Source organism: Pleuronectes platessa, chromosome 6 (genome assembly GCF_947347685.1).
Source record: "Pleuronectes platessa chromosome 6, fPlePla1.1, whole genome shotgun sequence".
Taxonomy (NCBI): Eukaryota; Metazoa; Chordata; class Actinopteri; order Pleuronectiformes; family Pleuronectidae; genus Pleuronectes; species Pleuronectes platessa.
The window spans coordinates 3,492,853-3,512,907 of NC_070631.1; the positions used below are offsets into that span (position 1 = coordinate 3,492,853).

General features: G+C 41.8%; 4 protein-coding genes across 5 annotated transcripts; 3 read left to right on the forward strand and 1 right to left on the reverse strand.

Moving 5' to 3' along the window:
• Positions 1-1,241: 1,241 nt before the first annotated feature.
• On the forward strand, positions 1,242-5,702 carry LOC128441868 (trypsin-3). Its single transcript, XM_053423983.1, has 7 exons — positions 1,242-1,315; positions 1,671-1,731; positions 3,283-3,352; positions 3,518-3,665; positions 3,822-3,960; positions 4,059-4,304; positions 5,332-5,702. Exons 1-7 carry the CDS (start codon positions 1,242-1,244, stop codon positions 5,503-5,505), a joined length of 912 nt encoding a protein of 303 aa, XP_053279958.1. The 3' UTR covers positions 5,506-5,702.
• An 884-nt stretch (positions 5,703-6,586) lies between these two features.
• On the forward strand, positions 6,587-11,048 carry pink1 (PTEN induced kinase 1). 2 transcript variants are annotated; one of them, XM_053424599.1, is made up of 8 exons: positions 6,587-7,022; positions 7,918-8,193; positions 8,294-8,397; positions 8,494-8,676; positions 9,057-9,220; positions 9,322-9,446; positions 9,582-9,812; positions 10,058-11,048. In XM_053424599.1, the coding sequence occupies exons 1-8, from the start codon at positions 6,672-6,674 to the stop codon at positions 10,334-10,336; spliced, it is 1,713 nt and encodes a 570-aa protein (XP_053280574.1). In that variant the 5' UTR covers positions 6,587-6,671; the 3' UTR covers positions 10,337-11,048. The 2 variants fall into 2 exon arrangements, with proteins under 2 accessions (XP_053280574.1, XP_053280573.1); XM_053424598.1 differs by having other exon boundaries at positions 6,588-7,022; positions 9,319-9,446.
• A 578-nt stretch (positions 11,049-11,626) lies between these two features.
• Positions 11,627-13,903, reverse strand: LOC128441869 (tubulin alpha chain-like). Its single transcript, XM_053423984.1, has 4 exons — positions 13,895-13,903; positions 12,924-13,146; positions 12,692-12,840; positions 11,627-12,607 (listed from the first exon to the last, which is right to left on the reverse strand). Exons 1-4 carry the CDS (start codon positions 13,901-13,903, stop codon positions 11,627-11,629), a joined length of 1,362 nt encoding a protein of 453 aa, XP_053279959.1.
• A 2,119-nt stretch (positions 13,904-16,022) lies between these two features.
• agmat (agmatine ureohydrolase (agmatinase)) lies at positions 16,023-19,530 on the forward strand. Its single transcript, XM_053425305.1, has 7 exons — positions 16,023-16,353; positions 16,898-17,100; positions 17,680-17,728; positions 18,069-18,264; positions 18,477-18,656; positions 18,974-19,058; positions 19,146-19,530. The coding sequence occupies exons 1-7, from the start codon at positions 16,058-16,060 to the stop codon at positions 19,217-19,219; spliced, it is 1,083 nt and encodes a 360-aa protein (XP_053281280.1). The 5' UTR covers positions 16,023-16,057; the 3' UTR covers positions 19,220-19,530.
• Positions 19,531-20,055: the final 525 nt, after the last annotated feature.

Here is a 20,055-nt window from a genome sequence, read left to right on the forward strand (position 1 = left end):
TTATGTTTGATATTATTACCGACTCTAGGATTATAAACATTTCAACATGAGCTTTTCAAGGGGCCGTGTCTGTAATCACCGATTTGAGAACCTTAAAAAAATCAGCCCACTTAAAGAATGATTAATTCATGGCTGTAACAAAATGTTTCAGTGGAACGGAGCCGTGTAGATTCTGAGATAATCCTCGGTGCACGTCCTCACACCGAGGTGGCACTTCTCAGTGTCGTCACTTCTCCAGCAGCTCCAGTGACTCAGCTCCGACCTCCAGATCAAACCTGACGTGTTTCCTCCTCTGAGAAAATGTCCTCAGACACAAATATGTCCAGATTTCTAATTACGTATAAACTGTATGTCTCATTAAATGCCTCGTACTTTCCAACAGTGTAACTTGGCCACAGAATTCAAGAGTGAATATGAACTTTGGTTTAAAGAAAAGCATTTCTGCCTTTTAAACTCAACACAACTAACTTAGCTGCACAGAGAGAATATTTGTAAAACTTATCTGTATTGAATTTACATTGTTCTCTCCAGGAAAACACTATTTTCCCGACTTTTATTAACAGCTAATATCCTGATAACCTTCCTCATAATTAACAAACATTAACTGGCTTCAGCTAAACTGGTCTGTTTCATAGAAAAAGTGGTAATTATTAAGTAATCACTGGTTTAGTTTGAGTAGTTGAAATGAATATGTTTATGAACAACTTTTATTTACTCTCAGGCTTCTTACTCACAGATTCCAAGTCTTTTCTAACACGAGTTTTAACCGTTTTATCAAAATTACCATCATCTTGCATCAACTTCTATTAGAAACATCCTGGTAATATACCAGCTATGTTAAAGGAAATTAAGAGGGAAGGTTTCCAGGAAGTTAACTGGAATATTAATCCAAACAATAAAGCATTACTGGCAGACTAGATTTTTGTATTTTTTTATTGTGTGTATGGCATCAGTCTTAAAACCCATGAACATAAAGCCACGTCACATGAGAGCCCAGAACAACGAAAAATAAAACAAAGGGATATTTTCAGCTCTGTGTAAAAATAAACGCTGTCCTGTGGGAACTGGGCTGTGGCCACTGTGGTTCGACCCCCCTCACGTGTTCGAGTCCTCGGAGGAGGAGACAGTGGGCCACGCCTCCCGTCTTTTGATTGGTCAGTCTAGATAATAAAAAATAACACTTGATTGGCTGTTGGTTCGATCTCTTGCCCCAGTTTTTAGTTTTTGTCTTCTACGTAAAGATGTACGACACAACAGCTGGTAAAAGTGAAGCCGAAGCGTCTCAATCGCCCCCTGGTGGCTGGCTGCAGTACAGGTCATGAGTACAAATAAAAAGTTCATATCTGTCCTAGTTTTATTTTAAGCTATACAAACATCAGGGTTGACGACTAAGACCGACTTACGATCAGTGGAGAAGTACATATATTATTCAATTCTTTCCAGTCAAAAACAACAACATGAATTGAATTCCCACAATTATTCCTAATAATATATATAGATGCAATAGATGTCTTACTCCCGTTACAAATATCTACAATCCAGTAGTTGTAATATCATATAAGAAAACCATTCCAGATATATGAAATATCCCAAAATACATGAATAAAATGTCATAAAGTTCTTCACAAATGTCATTGTGATATAAAAGTGGGATCTTCGCCTGTCTTCAGGCTGTGGGGGCTGAAAGTGACCGAAGAAGCGGAGAGGCCGGTTGTCCTGATGAAGACGAAGGTGAGGACGAAGAGGATTCTGCCTCTGACGGGGGGTTCTCCTCCCTGTGTCGAATCTCATTGGGTTTTGTGCTTTATCCACAAAACAAGCAATTTACAGGCAACACCTCTGAGCTCTGGGAATGTGATCTTTTTTCTATTCTCCTTTTAACATTTACTGGACAAAAGATGAATAGAGAGAAAAGTTTTGACTGTGGATTATTTTGGGTTGTATTCATAGTGATAGATGGTATAAGTTTTATTAAGCCTGTTCGTAAATCACTGAATAATTTATTCTTATGTTCAATTTTACAGTTAAACAGTTTGCGTGGCTTACTGTGAGATACCGTGAGAACCATGAGATACTGCAGAGGCGTATGAAAAACAAGGGTGTGTAGTGGAGTAGAACCAAAGTCTGTAATGGAGAGGACAAAGGTTAACGTTACACACTAACCTGAAAGTGTTTGTGTCCCCTGGTTATGTCCTGTGGGGGTCAGTGATTCATACAGATGTAAAGGGAAATCAATAGAGTTCAACATGTTGCGTCGTTGTTGCAATGTGTTGATTAGTAAATGTCAGACATTTAAATAATATTCTAGAACATAAAATACATACGAATAAATTTGAAACCTCGAAACTTTTTTTTAAGGTTCAGTTCAAGTTAAACGACGCAAATAAAAGTGGGATTATATTTTGTATTTTATTCACCAACAAGACAGAAAACAATTGCTCTGTCCTGTGACCCAGTAACAAGGAGGGCGGTGCACAGGCGTTCCCATCTTAAATAGCATCATATCACAAGGTGCGAGCAGAAAGGCTTCGCTTAGAAATTGACCAGATACAAGAAACGTCTGAGCTTTGTCAGGTAGTAGGTCAGTTTCTTTGTTGCAGCACAGAACAAGATGAAAAGATTATTCAAACAAGGGATTTGGGTGAGGGTACAGTTACACTATAAAAAGGAACAGCTGAGCACTGGCCCCTCCAGTTGGAGATAATCAGAAGATTGTCTGAGTTTTGACTTGACAGGTAAGTAGGAGGCAATTTAATCTCTTTTTTAAAGAAAGAAATATCATTATAAGTATGAGTATGTGACGATTTTGTGGCTATGATGGTGTTTTAAGAACAAAATACAAATTGAACCACAGGAAAAGTATTTATAACATGTGCTAAAACTGCACTTAAATTGTAATTTTGTCCTTTTTTCTATGATGAATCATAAACATCCTGATTATCATGCTGAATGTTCCTCATTAAAAGACTGCGACCAGTCAGGAATAGGACTTTAGCTGTTGCTGTAACAATAGATTTGCATAAACAAGACCTTTGTGTACCAGGTAAAAAATGTATTGAATGAAAGATAAAGAATAATCAACGATGAAAATACTTCCATGTGTCACATACAAGCTGAAGCTTAGATATTCTGCACATTTAAAGGATAGGCCACTAAGTTTAGGGTGTACAGTGACCCTGGGATAATGCATTCACTTTATTTTACAAAAGAATAAATAGATAATAGAATTTCACACCATATTTTTTGTACAAGCTACTAAAAAGTCATGTTTCTTCACTACAGGTGAGGAGTACAAATATGGGTTCCCTGCGAAGGTGTATTCTGCTGTTGCTTCTGACCTTCTCAGTGTCAGGTAAGTTCCTCGAGTCTTTAACATTCCTGGGTCGGAGGTAGCGATGACATCCTCGGCTGCCTCGACGAGACACAAAACCTTTAAAACCATTTTCCCCCTTTTTCCTTTTGTCGACGACCTCACGGCCGACCTCCCTGACCTGCTGCCCCTTCTCCCGGTTCACAGAGGCGGCGAGGATCATCGGGGGTCAAGAGGTCCAAAAGTTCTCCATCAAATATCAGGCGTCGCTGCAGACCGAGCAGAGGAGACACTACTGTGGAGGAACACTGGTGCACGCTCAGTGGGTGGTGACTGCTGCCCACTGCTGGAGACCGTGAGTGCCGACACTAGACAGATAATTCCAGAAAGAGCTACAAGGTTAATGGGCAGGAAGAAGAGTTTTAATAATAATACTAATGATGCCAGAATGTGTATAGTCACAGTAAAGATGTGTCAGAGGGTAAATTCTGAAGCCCTGTGTGACCCTCAGGGCTCATCTGATGAGGGTGGTGCTGAGTGAACACAACCTGTATATAGACGAAGGACCAGAACAAGTCTTCGAGGTCGAAGAGTTATTCTACCACAACTATAACAGCCGAACCTTCGACAACGACATCCTGCTCCTCAAGGTAAACATGAGATCCGGTCCCTGAGGCCCTTCGTGTGCTCCTGTTCTCTGCCCATGAGTGTTTGCTTGATGCCCTGACTTCTCTGCTTCATGTTTCAGCTAAAACAGCCTGCACAGCTGAACAGCTACGTCCAGCCCGCTGAACTCCCAGATGACACAGCCCGTCCTACTGTGTGCACCGTGAGCGGCTGGGGTGTGACACAGACGTACAATCGTGTGCTCTCCCCCGTGCTGCGTGCTGTGGATGTAACGGTGTTCAACTACTGCCAGTATTACTACTGGTACAGGCTCACCCCAAACATGATGTGTGCTGGAAACTACCGGGGTGGCAAAGATTCCTGCCAGGTACAGGAAGGATTTATCTGTTTTATGTTGTTTTCTAATGCATGTGTGCAAAATGATGCTGCCTTATATATTAAATACACATTTTAATGTTCATTTCCCTGTGTGCTAGGTGCATGTTTGACTTCCTGTAGTACACACTATGATTAACTGCCCCTTTTCATTATTGGTGTAGAAACTAGATTCTACTCTTTTGGAGGGACGGTTGTGAGGCTGCACTTGGACACATGACTTTCTTAACATACCTTAATGCACTAACAAACAAAAGAATCTCAACCTTACTACTAGTGAGGTCACGGGAGCAAAAGAGTTGGTAGGATTCCTTCTCTCAAAGGGGGAATCGTCTACTCTTCATGGATATAATGTCAGAGCCACCATCACAGAACTGATCTAAATATACCTGTCTCAATTCATCATTTCATACAATAATATTGTCTTTTGAACACTCTGTCTACATATTCTTACACTCACAGTATATTATATTATCTATTGTATCGCCAAATACTTATATTGATACCCGTACTATATATCATATAGTATATCATACTCTTTGTATATTCTTTGTATATATAAGTCTATATACACATATTTTATTTATACATGTGTACATGTTATTATTATTATATTTTACTATTATTATTATTATATATACTGTTGCTGCTATTATTACTACATACTGCTATTATATTGGTATAATTACTATCATATATAAATATATATTATATACTATATATACTGTACTATCTTTTTATATACTGTCTAACAATAACATTACCATCATATCATCAGTACTATTACCATCATCTGCCACTGCACCTTATCTACCTATTTTATCTTTTGTTTCTGTTTTTATTCTTTCTACCGCAATATTTTATATTTTATTCTATTGTATTGTATTTTATTGTATTCAAATGTACCGGCTGCTATGACGACTTAATTTCCCCTCGGGGATGAATAAAGTAATCTATCTATCTATCTATCTATCTATATGAAGTCTTTCTCACCTCTAATTTTACTTGTGTATCCACAGGGTGACTCCGGTGGTCCTCTTATTTGCGATGGCAAATTCACGGGCATCGTCTCCTGGGGAATCAGCTGCGCAATTGCATACTACCCCGGGGTTTACACCAAAGTGGGCAACTACGTCAAGTGGATCGAAAACACAATCAGGGACAACACACCAACACCACTTGATCGTAGATGAACAGAGTCATTGAGTCTGACAACAGGCTAACAAGCTCTAGTGCTTTACTTTATTACCATTAACTTTCTTTGTGTTCTTTCAAATGTAATGGTTTATTAGCAATTTATAATTGTTGGGTTATGGTCTATAGAGCTATGGTGGTCAGTTGTTTATTCATATTTGGTTTCCTTATAATTCAGTGACTTTTGTTGATTAAATGCTCTGAAATGAGACACAAAAATGAGTCTGTTGCCTTCATGATTGTTATTATTGTTTTTTAAAAGCTGTAAAAGTTTTAGAAGTATGAAACATGTCCAAGCTTTATTAGTTGGAGGTGGGCCATATACTTAAAAATTAATATTAACAAATTATCACATGACCATTTTTATAAAAAAAAGACTATATTTCATGTGAAAGAAGTCGTTCCAAATGACGAACATCTTTCACAATACATTTGGTCCTTTAATGCTTCATCAACTATTGTATTTCCCTATGTAAAGTAAATAATGCCACGTACCATTAACGGCCCTCTGAATGACGTCACACCCAAATAACCCGAGTTGATATAGAGTTCCAGTTGCACAGGAACAGTGTTTACGTAAGCCATGCGAGCCATTGTTAACCAAACCAGTTCAACTAAGCAGCATTTCACAATACAAACCTTTTAAAAACAGGTCAACAGCAACGCTCAGGTCTTCTGCACTGAATCTATGAATCGGTCTATTCTCTATTGAATATATGAATCTGTCTATTTTCTGCAGTGAATCTTTTAATCTGTCTATTCTGCAGTGAATCTAGGAATCTTTCTTTTCTGTAGTGAATCTATGAATCTGTCTATTCTGCTTGAATCTATGAATCTGTCTATTCTGCAGTGAATCTAGGAATCTTTCTTTTCTGTAGTGAATCTATGAATCTGTCTATTCTGCTTGAATCTATGAATCTGTCTTTTCTGTAGTGAATATATGAATCTGTCTATTCTGCAGTGAATCTGTGAATCTTTGAATCTTTCTCTTCTGCTTTGACTCTTTTATACAGTCTATGGCTGTGACTCTCGCTTTGACCCTCCGGAGTCTCCGTAGTCTCTGTCCAAACTGCGCATGCTCAGTAGCTGTTGTTTTGGTAGTTCGTCAGAATAAGTTGAAGCTCCGTGAACATCGTGGATGACCTCTGATCTCAGCGGGTAAATCATGTCGGTGAAGCACGCTCTGAACCGGGGGCTGGCTCTGGGCCGGTCGCTCCTCCAGCGGGGTCTCCTCAAACCGGCGGTCCGAGTCGCAGCGAAGCTCCGGGGGGACCGCGTAGGCCCCGCGGCCCGCACCGCTCAGCCTCGGTCTTTCCTGCCGGCTCGGTACCGCTTCTACCGCAGCTCCCTGCGGGGCCTGGCCGCCCAGCTCCAGGCCTCTGCCCTCAGGAGGAGGTTCATCGGCGGCTTCCCCAGGAACAGGGCCGTGTTCTTAGCGTTCGGTCTCGGCGTGGGACTCATCGAACAGCAGCTGGAGGAGGACAGGACGACTGCGGCGACATGTCAGGAGATCCAGGTAATACTCCTTTAACTCAGTACTGTGATACATGTACTTCACAAGTACTTCAACTCCTCTAACTACATATACACTTTATGTTTTAGTCCCATAATAAAGAGATGAGTCAGGGAAAAGGTCATAAATAAGAAAACAGCAATAATATACAAAGTAAACAAGTGTGCACAAAATTATATCATTTCAAATATATTTTGTCTCTAATAGTCAATAAACTGTGTGTACATGTACATTTACACTCATAAAACATCTGAAAACATATATTATGACATGTGAACACTAACTAGAAACGTGTAAATACACCAATAACACTAAAAAATACTTCCTGTGTGTTATGTACATAGTAATATATCAGTTTGTGTGAAAATGTGGCTATAATAAAGTTATACCAGACAATATAACGTAAAAACATAATAACAAAATAAAACAAATAAAAATAGTCAAAGAAGAATAAATAAAACAATAATAACAATAACATTTACAATAATAAAAGTAGAAGATTGTTCCAGTATATTCATCTATTCCTTTTAAGACTTTACTTAAATCTCTTCATCTTTTAATCAAGTAGTTTTACTCTGTAAAGGATTTGAATACTTTGAATACCACCACTGGTATTTGATCATGTTGTAATAACATGGAGTTTGTTGACCTATTAATAACAAAAGTTGTTCAAGTTGCTTCACATGAATCATGTCTGCTTCTCTTTTACAGTTAATAGGACAATTTTTGAAATATTAATAAAAGCATTCAATTTAATTAAAGAATAGGCCAATTAAGTTATAAGAAGTTAAATCCAGTGTGTGTATACTTCCTATCCTTTGCTGAAATAAAGGCTGATATCTGAACCCTTCTACATCTCTCATCTTTAAAAAATAAACACATCTCTCCAAATCTGCAGGCCGTGTTCAGAAAGAAAAGATTTCAGACGCCACCCAAGCCGTTCAACTCTGGATATAAACTGGAGGATTACATTACTGGGAACCAGGTTGGCAAAGGCTCCAATGCGGCTGTGTACGAGGCTGCGGCTCGGTTTGCGAAGGAGAGTGACGGCCAGCGCTCGCTGCTGCAGCTTAGAGAAGAGGAGGAGGAGGAGGAAGGAGAGAAAGGTCGTTCTCTGACTTGCTGCTCACTCAGAAACTTCCCCCTGGCTATCAAGATGATGTGGAACTTTGGGGTGAGTATTTTTACAGAGAGATTTTGAAATTCCCCTGTGGCTGTCGCACACCACAGCACAGCACTGACTGGTCTGACTGGTCTGTTTTGATTCTTCACAGCCAAGTTCATCGAGCGAGGATATTTTAAAATCCATGTCCCAGGAGCTGGTGCCTGCCGGCGCTCTGGCCTTAAAGCAGGAGAAGGAACAAGTCACTCTGGATGGGTTTGTACATTCATTGTTCCTGACTAGGTCTGCAGTAAGGAACATGATGTAAACAAGATGTTCACAGATCTCATCTCTCTCTCTCTCTACATTCAGGGACTTTGGAGTTCTGCCTAAAAGAGTGTCGGCACATCCTAATGTGATCACAGTGTACCGGGCTTTCACAGCCGACGTTCCATTGCTACCAGGAGCCCTGGAAGAGTATCCAGATGTGCTGCCATCCAGGCTGAACCCGAACGGTCTGGGCAACGATTGCACTCTTTTCCTGGTCATGAAGAAGTAAGACTTGCCGTCTGTCACCCTCATGGTGAACAAATGTCACCAGTTTCATGTTAAAACGAGGAGAGTGAACACCTCTGCCAATGCTAAACACCCCCCTCATGAAACCAAATTACACACACTCAGAAATATCAGATCCATGAGTTCTCACATTCTTAATTTGTACTGATCCGGATCCACAGTACAAATTAACGTGTTGTTCCTTGGGCCATTTCCCACCCCTCCACAAAATATAATGGAAATGATTTGAGTTGTATCCTGCTCACTCACAAACAGAGAGACTTAAACAAAACCTCTTTTACGCAGGTAAAGGATTTGACGACACTCGTGGTTGGTTTCAGTGCAGTTGCCCTAACAATCTATCTTCTTCTGAACCTTAGCTATCCGTGCACACTGCGACAGTACCTGGAGGTGTCCACGCCAGGCGGCAGGCAGGGCGCCCTGATGGTGCTGCAGCTGCTCGAGGGCGTCGACCATCTGTGCAGACAGGGCGTCGCTCACAGGGACCTCAAGTCAGACAACGTGCTGTTGGAACTCGACTCAGGTGAAACAAATGATCCAACGTGTCAAAATCTCTGTTTAAGACGTGACTCCATCAAAGCGTTTCCGTTAACAAATCAAATTATGTTTGTTTCAATGCAGCAGGTTGCCCTCGTCTAGTGATTACTGATTTTGGCTGCTGCCTGGCCCAGAGGAACTCCAGTCTGCAGTTGCCCTTCAAAGGTCCGGGGGTCAGCAGGGGAGGGAATCCTTCGCTCATGGCGCCTGAGGTAGTTGTTATTGCTCTTTATTGTAATAATGTAAAGAAGAATGTCCGACAGTTGCTTGGCCGTCTCTCATTGGCCCAATTAAAAGCTTTGATAAAACAAATGCTTCATGTGTTTCCGTGATGTGTCCTCCCGCAGGTGATCACTGCAGTTCACGGATCTGATGTGGTGATTGACTACAGCAAAGCAGATGCTTGGGCCGTGGGCGCCATCTCCTACGAGATATTCGGCCAGTGCAACCCGTTCTATCGAGCAGTGGGACTGGAGAGCAGGAGCTACGAGGAGAAGCAGCTTCCCCCGCTGCCCTCTGGTGTCCCAGTCGCTGTGCAGCTAGTGACCCGGTTACTCCTCAGGAGGAACCCGAGCAAGGTACGGAAGGATTTGATAAGACACTCAGTCGATCATTGATAGGGTTCATTTCTACAATCGTTATTAATAATCATTAGCCAATTACAATTAATCATTAGCTAATCATTACTTTAGAAAATTCCTTTACATCTTCCTCGTATAAATTACTGTTTTCTTAATAATTCTGTCTGGTAGAAGCTTTGAAATGTTTGGAAACATAAACTCTTCAAACCACTTTACTCACTGATGTTTTTCTATCTCTGCAGCGCCCCAGCGCCCGTGTTGCAGCCGACATGCTACATCTCAGCCTCTGGGGGCAGGAGGTGCTGGCTGACCAGGGCAGTGCCGGTATGAGGGAGTTGGTCAATTGGCTGCTGTGCCAAACTGCTGTGGTTCTCCTGAAGGGCTGCAGAGGACCCAGTGGGAAGAGCGTGGAGGCGGAGCTTCAGAGGAGCTTCCTGTCTAACCTGGAGCTGGAGGACCTGCGCTCTGCTGTGGGCTTCCTGCTGTACGGACAGCGTCCGGCCATGATACTGTCTGCATAGATACGCACAATTCATAACTTCATAAGGATAGACTTCTAAAAGAGGACTGACTACTGAGTACTCAAATAGAATTAGGTAACTTACTCAGTACTCATTTAAAAATGTAGTACTCCTGTAGTAGTAGAGACTAGTGAGTACTCAGGGGTTCGAACTATATTTGCAAAAGACAAATGCAAATATTTTAGATTTAAATAACAATATTTGATACTTGTTAAACTGCTGTGTTGGGTGACATTAGATTTTTCCTAGTTGCAGGTAACACTCGACACACGTTTGTCCATCAAGCAGCTGGAGTCTGGACGGTTTCGGGTCAAACAAGCACTTATTCTCTTATTTTGCACAATGTAACGACACCGTCCTCGGGTTTAAACTAAACTATCACGTGAGTCATGATGATGGACAGCGTGAGATCGACCCTATGGATGTTTTTGTTGTTTGGGTTTGCACTTTATCTCCATGTTTGCACTCAGAGCCAAGTTTGTTTTGTTGCTATATTATATATAATGCAGATTATACTCTGGGAAATGTATTTCTATGATTTGAATAGAGAAAAGCTATCATCTCCTATCGATACCAGTCAGTTAAGCACCTTATTAATAATCATATGTGGCGGGTTGGGGGATTATTTTCATACCAAAGATTGACAGAAATATTTTGGATATATGTAGATTGTTCTGCTGTGTTTTAGAATAAAGGAATCTGTTTGAAAGTATCTCTGATTTGATTGGACAATTTGTTTCTACTGCTGTTGTTTCTGGGAGCGACATGAATGGTTACACACTGTACACAACAATGAACAATATATATCACCAGGAGTGGCTGCAGGGGGTGCTGTTACTCAGTTAAAGTTGTATTATATTGTAAAACATTCAAATTAAAGAAATTCCACTGCACTGGAGATTTGGTGAGGGACGCCATTGCACTACTTCAACTTATTTCCTTAAAACTAAAATAAAAGTTTAACACACAATGATGTACAGTGTGTATTCTGCTAATGTGATGTGCAGTGTTTGCTGTAGACATGCTGTATCTATAGTTTCCTCATTTGATCTCACAAGATTTCGTTTTTTTATATTTTTATAGAAAACATCCTGCAGTATTCATTAATTTGCATACACTAAATAATAATAATTAAAGAAAAACGCAATCATTTTCATGTTTCATGAGTTTTATTTAAGACAGAGCCAAACAGGAGTTTTTGTGATTTGACTCTGAACATGGTCAAACTAAACAGATTTATCAATTTGGATTGTGCTTGGGAACAAGGGCGAGGCCTCCTTTAGGTCCCTTTTAATATTCTTCTCCTTCCTCTTCTCCCTCCCCCTCGATTGAGTCGACTCCGACCTCCTCGTAATCTTTCTCCAGAGCTGCCATGTCCTCCCTGGCCTCGGAGAACTCCCCCTCCTCCATACCCTCACCCACATACCAGTGCACGAAGGCCCTCTTGGCGTACATCAGGTCAAACTTGTGGTCGAGCCGAGCCCAGGCCTCAGCGATGGCGGTGGTGTTGCTCAGCATGCACACGGCCCTCTGGACCTTGGCCAGGTCTCCACCAGGAACCACAGTGGGCGGCTGGTAGTTGATGCCGACCTTGAAACCAGTGGGACACCAGTCCACAAACTGGATGGAGCGTTTGGTCTTGATGCAGGCGATGGCGGCGTTGACATCTTTGGGCACCACATCTCCACGGAACAGGAGGCAGCAGGCCATGTACTTACCGTGGCGAGGGTCACATTTCACCATCTGATTGGCCGGCTCGAAGCAGGCGTTTGTGATCTCAGACACGGAGAGCTGCTCGTGGTAGGCCTTCTCTGCAGAGATGACGGGGGCGTAGGTGGCCAGAGGGAAGTGGATACGGGGATATGGCACCAAGTTGGTCTGGAACTCGGTCAGATCCACGTTGAGGGCGCCATCGAAACGGAGGGAAGCAGTGATGGAGGACACAATCTGACTGATCAGCCTGTTCAGGTTGGTGTAGGAGGGACGATCGATGTCCAGGTTCCTGCGGCAGATATCATAGATGGCTTCGTTATCTACCATGAAGGCACAGTCAGAGTGCTCCAGGGTGGTGTGGGTGGTCAGGATGGCGTTGTAGGGCTCCACCACAGCGGTGGACACCTGGGGGGCGGGGTAGATGGAGAACTCCAGCTTGGACTTCTTGCCGTAGTCGACGGACAGACGCTCCATCAGCAGGGAGGTGAAGCCAGAGCCGGTGCCACCGCCGAAGCTGTGGAAGACCAGGAAGCCCTGAAGACCAGTGCACTGGTCGGCCTGGAGACAGAGAAGATATGAGATATTATGATATTTGTAGTCAAAATTAGGAAAATGAACTCCTCCTGAGATTAAGGTACCAACCAGTTTGCGGATCCTGTCCAGCACAATGTCAATGATCTCTTTGCCGATGGTGTAGTGTCCACGGGCGTAGTTGTTGGCAGCATCTTCCTTCCCGGTGATCAGCTGCTCAGGGTGGAACAGCTGGCGGTAGGTTCCAGTGCGGACTTCATCTGAAGAGGCAGAATGAGTTATAGAAGACTAAAGTTTGACTGATTGAAGCTAGAGACTGAAATCTGTATTTCTGGTGGTTTACCGATGACAGTGGGCTCCAGGTCCACGAAGACGGCTCTGGGGACGTGTTTCCCTGCTCCGGTCTCACTGAAGAAGGTGTTGTAGGAGTCGTCTCCTCCTCCGATGGTCTTGTCACTGGGCATCTGTCCATCCGGCTGGATCCCGTGTTCCAGGCAGTAAAGCTCCCAGCAGGCATTGCCAATCTGGACGCCGGCCTGACCGACGTGGATCGAGATACACTCACGCTGGGTGATGAGAAATGTAAAGAGAATCCTTTGGTTTAAGATGCATTTCTGACACTAGAAACCGCATTTCAACAACAATGGGGATTGAAACGATGGAAAGAAACACACTCGGGACACTAAGGCCTTTAATCTGATGCCAGGTTTTTAAGATACGGCCTTTGAATGAGCTGGCATCGCAGGCATCGCACCTGAATTTGTCAAGATGAGCACCACGTGTTTTGTCCATTCTCTCCAGCTTGCGTGCAAAGCCCTGACTGTTTCATTGCAGCCTGTGTGTTTGCTGCTGTGACATAAGACTGTGCCTACTGCGCATGGGATTACTGTAGGGAGAGGGGATTATCTAGGTCAGACATGTTGCTCTACACTGTCTCTTTAAAAAGCCACATTTAGATCCTCCATTGAGGCAATGCACCATCACATTTTCTCCTTCATTGTACATGCAGCCCTATTTTTTTTCTAGCACACGGCAAATAGAAGCATTGCATTTTGCAGACAAAACAACAAAAACAGCCAAAAATAACGTTTTAATTAGAAAATAAATCATTGGTTTAATCTGATTGAGGGGATTTATGGGTAAAGAGGATTAAGTGCTTGCAGGAATGTGCAAGAATGAGTTCAAGAAAACTACAAATCGTTCTAATTTTTTAATTTTAGAAATATAGGTGATGAATTCACAGAGATGGGTAAAGACAACACAGGCAAAAAACGAAGAAAATGGTGACGGAGAAATAAAACAGGGACCACGCACTGTCCCCATCATTCCCTTTTACTGCAGGTTAGATATTCACCGATGGTATAAGTCGCAGAGATACACGCTAGGAAGCAAATGGAATAGGATACTTACCATGATGGCTTGTCAGGTATTATACAAGGTAATGAGACAAGTCTGAGGAGCGTGTGCGTCTGAGATGCGAGGAGACAGGAGCTGGTCTGATGGAACAGCGCACTCTGCTGCCCCCTGAGGAAGACAAGAGAACTGCACGGAAGAAAAACAAACACCCTCCTCTCTCTGCTGCAGTAACCGTTTCACATCCACGAGCACATCACACAATGAACACACAACCCAATCCAAAGTCAGGAGGGTTCATTGGATATATTCATCAAGATATGATGTGGAATTTAGGTTAGAATGTCTTTAATTTGTTGACTTTATGATACGGATGAAATTAAATATAAAAGATTATATAATATTAAAGTATGTATTTGTTTTTGCTCAAGAAATCCATGCCCCTTTGTCATATTACGGTTGTATATATGATAGCATTATTACCATAAACATTCCAAATAACAAGTATAATAGATGAAAATGTTATACTGCATTCGACTAAACATGAGCTGGATTTGTTTTTAATAAAATTCTGTTTTGAATTTATGGTACATACCAATTACCCCAACTTTTATATATTATTTATATGTATAAATATATATATATATATACAAAATGAAGCTTGAAAAACACTATATACTGCAAATTCCTTTCTCAATAAAAAAAACCTTTTTTTTAAACACAAAAACAAATGAACAGATTTATTTCGAAACACATACAAGAAGTGTTGCAAGCATTTATGTTTGTGAATTAAATTCAAAAGGGAAACATTGAAACTCTAAATTGTAGGATTTCTCCATATCAGACACTTGGCTGTACGAGCCATTCAGGGGCTTGTCCTGTCAATATGGCTCCCCCTCTTCCTCCTTCTCCTCCTCCTCCTCCTCCTCCTCCTCCTCATCATCACTGGGTTTCTGCTGTCTCAGGTATTCACCCTGGTTGGACAGTGGCTCTGATGCTCACTGGTCCTCAGCCCCCTCCCCCCACCCCCCTCCTCTCTCTCACATTTATTTTCAATGTCAACGGCAGAATGAGGCTACGATATAAATGCAACATTAAACTATTGAATAAATCATCTTTTTTTGCAAACAGGAAGTTACTTTATACTTTAAAATCTTTCTGGGCAATTTGCTGAAATATCTTCTTACATGGGGATTTCCATGAATCCTCTTGAATCTGTCAGACAACAATTTGTGTCTCTTGTATCAGTGACTTCTTGACTCATGACGTGTTTGAGGTACCAGAAACAACTTCAATCGCAATGAAATATAACTTTTTAACTTCCCATTACAATTCTTATGTTACAAAAGTTGCTGAGCACAATTGTAACCAACCCAGACTGTAGCAGTCGATCCTGGAGCTGCCAGAACAAGACACGTGGGTCAACCAGGGGAAGATAAAGAAACAGGTGAAAGGTTCAACATGATGGATCCAATAAAAATTATCAGGGTTTGTTATTTTATGACTTTATTACACAAAGGTAACAGGTTATAACAGTTCATCTGTGGATATCCTCACGCATCCAGGTCAAGAAGCAAATCCAGCTGCCCGCACACGTGCTTCATTATTTTGCCTTAGCAAGTCAAAATGATCACAATTTAAAATAATGATATCGCTATTTCTTTAACTGAAGTCAGCTTATAAAACAATTTACTTTGTAAGGAATAAGCTTTATTTTAAACACATTTTTTAAAATCTGCATCACGTGCTCTTATGCTGTGTGATCTTCAAGTATCTTGTGCGTGTGTTTTGAAAAGTGCTGAGTAAATAAAGTTTATATAGTATCTAGCTGACCTTAAGGCAGATATAAAAACAGAACAAAATTATATATATAGATATTATATGCCACTTTAAAAATATTGGTATACTACTACTACTACTATTATTATTATTATTGGTAGAAGTAGAAGTAGTAATAGTAAGCAGTATAGACTTATGCCATATCCAACCTGTCCACCGTGTTTACCAGCCCCCCCCACAGATTGGCTCCTCCCCCTAACTCCTGGCCAATCATTACCCTCCATCACCTTCCCTCTCCACTGACAGCTTGTGACGGTCCCTTGTGGAACCTGCAGCCCAGCAGCCATGTCTTCACTGTGGAGGAACCTGAAGGCATCTCGCCCCCTCCTGTCTCCTCACCTCTCGGGCCTCTCCTCCGTGCGTCCGCGTCCTGCAGCCGCTCTCCAGGCTTCGTGCGTGAATCCCCGCAGAGAGTCCTCCGGGAGACCCTTCAATGTTCCGCCCAGCGCCGAGTTCGTGGCGCGGGTGTCCGGGATCCCCACCATGGCCAAGCTCCCCTTCCAGGAGACGGCGGACGGGCTGGACGCGGCGTTTGTCGGAGTCCCGATCGACACCGGGACCTCGAACCGGCCCGGAGCCAGGTGCTGTTCCTCCGAGGCCGCGTGACAGGCACCTGTGTGTGTGTGGGGGGGGGGGAGAGTTTATAAAGTTAATAAAGTTATTATAGTTCAACACCTCTGTCCTGTTCTCTGGACTTTGGAAGTGTTTCTCAAGTCAGCTGAGCACAACCTGTCATGCAATTACAAACACATTGTTATTTTCATTATTATAAGTTGTTGTAGTAGTAGTATTTTATTTTTTTTATTGAAATAAACATATATATAAAGATAGTCGGAGCAAATATATCTACACTTAGCAAGAGAAGCAGAAAAGAAAGACATTTTATGAAAATAGACACACACACACACACAAACAAATTGAGCATACACAATTAACCTGTCAAACTTTTTTTCTCAGACCCCCTCCCACCCGATTCTCAAAGAAAATTGTAATTCCATAAAACAAGAACAAATAAAGAACTAGAAAAACAGAAGAACAATAATGATAATAGTAGCACATACTTCAATAGTCAATAAAGTAAGTGACCCATTGTTAAATAACCAGCTGTCTCCTCCTCCACCGCAGGTTCGGTCCCCGTCACATCCGGGTGGAGTCGGCCATGCTGAGGCGGTACAACAGTGGCACCAGGGCGGCGCCTTACGAGTCCCTGATGGTGGCCGACATCGGGGACGTGAACGTGAACGTGTACGACCTGAAGGACACCTGCAAACGCATCAGGGAGGCGTACAGGACCATCCTGGCCACCGGCTGCATCCCTCTGACCATGGGTGAGGGGGATGAGATCCATAAGAGGGAAACAATGGTTCAGCTTTAAACTCAACTTCTCTTAGTAGAGCCTAAAGGAGTACAACATTTCCCATTTAGTTATATTGACCAATACACACCATCAATGTATATCCCCCTCTGCTTTTGTTGTAAAGTTGTAAAACATCAAACTTTGACTCCACACGTGTCACAGGCAGGTGAATCCACTGAATCCTCTCAGCCTGGTAACATGACAGGAGACTGAAACCCGTACGACTCCACAGCTGGTCGAGCCTTCACATAACTTCTCCGCTCTCTGTTTAACTCATAAGTTTAACTGAGGTAAAATGAGCCGGGGGTCCTGCTCTTAAAGCAACAGTCCCTGCTCACCCCAAGAGAGTGACTGAAATGAGCATTGTTTATTCTGTAAAGTTAATATTTAGCAAACATGAACACAGAGGCTGATATCTCTGTTACCTGATATCTCAATATATCAGTCGGCATCTATTCATTATCTTTTTACATAACCTTATAAAATGTGTGCAAGTGCAAGTGCAAGTCATGTCAAAGGTCAGATGTTAAGGAAGTGTTGGTGTCTGCAGGTGGTGATCACACGATTGCATATCCAATCCTACAGGCTGTCGCTGAGAGGTAGGTTATCGCCTCGGTGCCGCCTACCAGCTTTGTTACCTCAATTTAAAAGTGGCCTGACAATTAATTCCACAGGGCTATTTCCCTGATTTTTATATTTGATTAATATGTTGATTATTTCTCAGTTGATATAGTTGTAGCTGCAGCCGGTGCACATTTGACATTTATTAAAACAAACTATAATAATTGATCATCAAAAAGGTTTCTATGATCGACTTTCCAGATTATTTCCGTTCTTAATCAGATTTTTTATTTTCTACTATGATTTTTGCATGACTCTACATTACTTGTGCCCTTCTCATATCCCCGAGCCTCAGTCTGTTGTGTGGTCCTTCATCAGGCATGGTCCGGTGGGTCTGGTCCACGTGGACGCTCATGCTGACACCAGTGACGTGGTCCTGGGGGAGAAGATTGGACACGGGACTCCATTCAGACGCTGTGTGGAGGAAGGGCTACTGGACTGTAAGAGAGTGGTGCAGATCGGCCTGCGGGGCTCAGGCTACTCTGCCGACTCGTACGAGTGGAGTCGGGCACAGGTAAACTTCATTTTATTGTGCAAACCTGTGACATGTCGGCTGTGCTTATGTGCTGGACAATAAATGGAAACCACAGCAAACAGGCCACTGGTTCCAGCTCGGTTCACTGTAGAGATTTGGACCCCTCGATAAGGAGATAATGCATCTTTATCACTTAATCTCTCCAAATCATAATCTTGCATATTAACATCCTGGTTTTCTATGTGGAACAGGGTTTCCGTGTGGTCCAAGCAGAAGAATGCTGGTTCAAATCTCTGGAACCCCTGATGGCTGAGGTCCGGGCTCAGATGGGCAGCGGCCCAGTGTACCTCAGCTTCGACATCGATGCTCTGGACCCGGGCTTTGCCCCTGGAACAGGCACACCAGAGATAGCAGGGCTCACTCCCATCCAGGTAAACAGGATGCAACAGACTATAAAGACGACATATTATGCTTTTTCATCTTACATACATATAAATACAGGATTTTTGTGATTGTACTTTTTTTTTTTGTGTAAAAGAATTTACTCCACCTCCTCCACATGTGTAATTTACCAGTGTGAGAGGGGAAATGTCAGTGGTTTGTTTTTGATTATATAAAAAAAAAAGCATTTAATCAAAATGTTACACGACTTGTTCTTTATAAACAATAGTTGAATCTACTTTACTCATTTGTCTAAGCTTCCAGAATGAATGAATTAATACACTGGTTTTATCTCTGCTGGATTCAGGGAGTTGAGATTATCCGAGGCTGTCGTGGTCTGAATCTGGTCGGATGTGATCTGGTTGAGGTGTCACCACCTTATGACACCACAGGTACTGGACACATTTCATTTCTATTCAAATTACAAACTGTATAAACTCTATAACAACCACCATTCATACTTTCTTTTGCCTTTTCAGGGAACACTGCGCTGACAGGTGCCAACCTCCTCTTTGAAATGTTGTGCGTCCTCCCGAAAGTGATATATCACTGATCAGAATAATAAATCAAATAAAACTTTTGATTATAGCCATCAATGGAATGAATTCAGTATTCAAACCAACAGAGATGTCACTTACACCAACTTACCAAAGTAATTACGGCCACTTTCACAAATCTATCAATATTCACTTTGTATTTCAAGCTGCTTGTAAGACAAAATGTTTATATACAATATTCACATCTGGGGTTTTTCTCCACATTTGCAAAAATATTCGTTATGGGAACTTTAGTTTTTTTTCTTATAAATGTCAAGCTCTCTATCAAACAGTGTAAAGTGCCTTGAGATAATGAATGTTGAATTTATAATAATAATAAAATGGAATTGAAAAAAGCATTGTCTTAAATGAATAATCTCATTCTTCTGAGTTATAGGAGTTATAACAAGCAGTAACATATTGATCTGATATCTATTTACACTTGTGAAGATGCATGGTGTGTATGATGTCATTCATGAAAACATTTGCTATGTGTTTAATGAAAATATAATTTATTTATAAATAATGTATTTACTGTTTATGTATTTAGTTATGTTTCGATTATAATTCGCCCCCTAAATATGATAAATGTATAATAAAACCCCTGGAACGACATTTCCCATGAGGCAACGCTGCCGTGAGCGTAATGCGTCATTTCCGGTTACATGCCTTGCTAATGCTAATGCTCTCAATCCAAAAAGTTTTATTTTCTAAAGCTGTTGAATACTGCGCGTTTTAACACGTGCTAGTAATAACTAAGAAATATTGTCCCTGTCTGTCTACAGCCGACCTTATCTATGATAAAATGTTGTCACGCTATCCACATGCTCTATTCTCTTTGCTTAGCGGTTAG

Bases quoted from the DNA above. Each gene is read 5' to 3' on its own strand.
- LOC128441868 (XM_053423983.1), top strand. From the start codon at position 1,242: ATGTACGACACAACAGCTGGTAAAAGTGAAGCCGAAGCGTCTCAATCG. The intron at 3,961-4,058 runs GTAAACATGAGA...TTCATGTTTCAG, and splicing joins ACGACATCCTGCTCCTCAAG to CTAAAACAGCCTGCACAGCT. The intron at 4,305-5,331 runs GTACAGGAAGGA...GTGTATCCACAG, and splicing joins GTGGCAAAGATTCCTGCCAG to GGTGACTCCGGTGGTCCTCT.
- pink1 (XM_053424598.1), top strand. From the start codon at position 6,672: ATGTCGGTGAAGCACGCTCTGAACCGGGGGCTGGCTCTGGGCCGGTCG. The intron at 7,023-7,917 runs GTAATACTCCTT...CCAAATCTGCAG, and splicing joins CGACATGTCAGGAGATCCAG to GCCGTGTTCAGAAAGAAAAG. The intron at 9,447-9,581 runs GTAGTTGTTATT...GTCCTCCCGCAG, and splicing joins CTTCGCTCATGGCGCCTGAG to GTGATCACTGCAGTTCACGG.
- LOC128441869 (XM_053423984.1), bottom strand. The intron at 12,841-12,923 runs GTAAACCACCAG...CTGCCTCTTCAG, and splicing joins CCTGGAGCCCACTGTCATCG to ATGAAGTCCGCACTGGAACC. The intron at 12,608-12,691 runs GTTGGTACCTTA...CTCTGTCTCCAG, and splicing joins TGGACAGGATCCGCAAACTG to GCCGACCAGTGCACTGGTCT.
- agmat (XM_053425305.1), top strand. From the start codon at position 16,058: ATGTCTTCACTGTGGAGGAACCTGAAGGCATCTCGCCCCCTCCTGTCT. The intron at 17,729-18,068 runs GTAGGTTATCGC...GTCCTTCATCAG, and splicing joins CTACAGGCTGTCGCTGAGAG to GCATGGTCCGGTGGGTCTGG. The intron at 19,059-19,145 runs GTACTGGACACA...TTGCCTTTTCAG, and splicing joins ACCACCTTATGACACCACAG to GGAACACTGCGCTGACAGGT.